The sequence below is a fragment of the Sphaeroforma arctica genome, assembly GCF_001186125.1.
Source record: "Sphaeroforma arctica JP610 unplaced genomic scaffold supercont1.43, whole genome shotgun sequence".
In the NCBI taxonomy this organism is placed as follows: domain Eukaryota; class Ichthyosporea; order Ichthyophonida; genus Sphaeroforma; species Sphaeroforma arctica.
In genome coordinates this window covers 17,565-19,932 of record NW_014040515.1, presented here as the reverse complement: position 1 = coordinate 19,932, position 2,368 = coordinate 17,565, and the positions used below count along the sequence as shown (strand labels likewise).

Below are 2,368 nucleotides of genomic sequence, written 5' to 3'. Positions count from 1 at the left end.
GTATAGTCCTCAAATGACTACATTATAAGGTTTAGTCCTCAAATGACCACACTGTAAGGTATAGTCCTCAAATGACCACATTCTAAGGTATAGTCCTCAAATGACCACATTATAAGGTATAGTCTTCAAATGACCACATCATAAGGTATAGGGTTCAGGGGTTTTTGTTGCTCGGTTGGAGTGAGTTCGTACCAAAGTCCTGCCTGCTGCTCGCCGATTGCACGTAGCTAACGTATCGGCCATGCCCTTCACACACCTTTACCAGTGACATCGCGATGATTATCATCGACCCCTTCACAATGAATACATTCCTGTGTAATGTCTTTAACTACCTGAGTGAGAAGGTCGATTTGGGAGCTGGGTCCAAGGGCGGCTTACCAAATGTAAGTTGTGGTGAGAGATTCACCCCTTTGCAATTCGCTGTCAGGCGCTGAACGCGGAAAGAATCGATGACAGTCTGTACTGTACTCAACTGCAGGCCTGGTTGCAGTAGCTGTAGGTCTGGTTTAATTAGGAAATAAAGCAGTCCAGATTGTCTGTCAGTATATATCGCAACTTCTTAAGCCTATGGACTCTGCCACGTCGCTCCAGTGCACAAGCGTGATACCTTATTTCCGTTTACTGACACAATCAGAACCGACCACTCCCACACAAACTGGCATACAGGAAGACGATCGCATTCGGTATATTTCTCAGCTGGTCAGTTTGGGTGTCTCGGCGCATTCGTCCGTAGTCAACGAACACTACGGTAGGTCTTTGCAGTTGACGAGGGCAGTCCACTTGAGCACTTGAGTCTTGGTTGTATACTTCTGTGTACCTTTGAAGGAGAGGCGGATTGTTTTGGTGGATAGTACGGTTGTGGCAGTGGAGTGTTGTGGGCTTGGTGTAGTTGTTCGGCCGTCGAATGACTTGGTGTGTCCTGTTCACAGTCGTGTAGGTGCTCGTGTGTATATTTCTATTAATGGCATAGCTATTGTGGGTCGCAATGCTTTCTAGTATTGCTCACACTTGACATCGAATGCTTCGGTACATTTGTATGCTAGCTGGTAAAATCGGTAAGTTTCGATACATCAACCATTAACTTGCTCCAAAGTGAATTAGTATCGTGATCTCGTAGCTGCACATAAAAAAGATATCCGAAACGCACAGCACAGTAGGGTTTAAGGTAAACAAGACATCTCTATCAACCCGAATTCTGCAGATCACAGCCCAAAAAAGAAATACACGATGGACAGACCATTCGCAATTCTCCCTAAACATCACGTCCGCTTATAACCGCTCAGGGACATGTATTCATGCAGCTCGTTGTATTTCCCCACACAGAAATCCCAGAGCCGGACGCATTCATGCTGAAGGAGTTTATGCCTGCGCTGGTGTGCCGTATGGTGGACGATGCCATTGCTGCTTGCGAACAGCACGCCGGGCTACCCAAATCCAAGGTGAGTAAGCTCGCGGTTTCGTATAGCTAAACGATAGTTCGGTACGCTCGTAGTCGTTCTCTGCTTGACTGTTTGGTGAGTCATCCCGTATGCGTTAGCCATCCACCTGGAACTCCCGGACTGCTTTGCACCCGCCCATTTAACCTGGTTTATCATGCGATACAATTTGCACCAGTTCGCTCCCGCAATGCTCTGCACCCGCCCACTAAGCCTGGTTTATCATGCGATACAATTTGCACCAGTTCGACCCCCCTGCACTGCCCGAGGTGCTCGAGAATGAGTGTGCGCAGAAGTTGTTGGGACTGTACGTGCTACGGTGTGTGGACAAGAACGATGTCGGTCGCATACGCGATCTGCTGCCGGCACTAAAGATCCCAGGGCTACAGCCAGCTGTGTTTGTGTCGGTGGTGATTGCACTGCTCAATAAGGTACGCTGAAGCATGTATTGTTTGCATCACTGTGTACGAGGTATATGTTTGTTCATATAGTATGAGGCTAGGATGAGCAAAGTATGTGTTTACCTTACTGACTCCAGGTGTACATGTTTGTGGTGTGTGCTTGGAATGGTAATGCGATCATGTGAGCCCTTACTGGAAGTTCTAAAGTTGGTGGCATCAGGTGTATTGGATATGAGTAACTAAGCTGACTTTTCAGAAATGGAAGTATTACACTATGTGAAATTCAGGTGATGTGGTTACCAAAATTGAAGAGAGAGAAAATACGAGATCTTGACCTATCAAATTCAATATTAACATCCAAATATCTACGAATATACATGACTATACGCGTTTACCTGTACCTACACATGCACATGCACATACTCACTCACTCACTCACTCACTCACATGCATACATATACATACACACATACATATATATATATATATATATAATATATATATATATATATATATATATATATATATATA

General features: G+C 45.1%; 1 protein-coding gene across 1 annotated transcript in view; it reads left to right on the top strand.

Annotated features, from left to right (window-relative positions):
• Positions 1–299: 299 nt before the first annotated feature.
• SARC_01134 (hypothetical protein) overlaps positions 300–2,368 on the top strand; it is a gene marked incomplete at its 5' end in the record, with an annotated part of 7,018 nt that continues 4,949 nt past the window's right edge. The window contains 4 exons of the mRNA XM_014305141.1: positions 300–383; positions 667–748; positions 1,324–1,439; positions 1,682–1,867. Of these exons, the coding sequence (XP_014160616.1) occupies positions 300–383; positions 667–748; positions 1,324–1,439; positions 1,682–1,867 (468 nt within the window). The remainder of the gene's footprint in view (positions 384–666; positions 749–1,323; positions 1,440–1,681; positions 1,868–2,368) is intronic.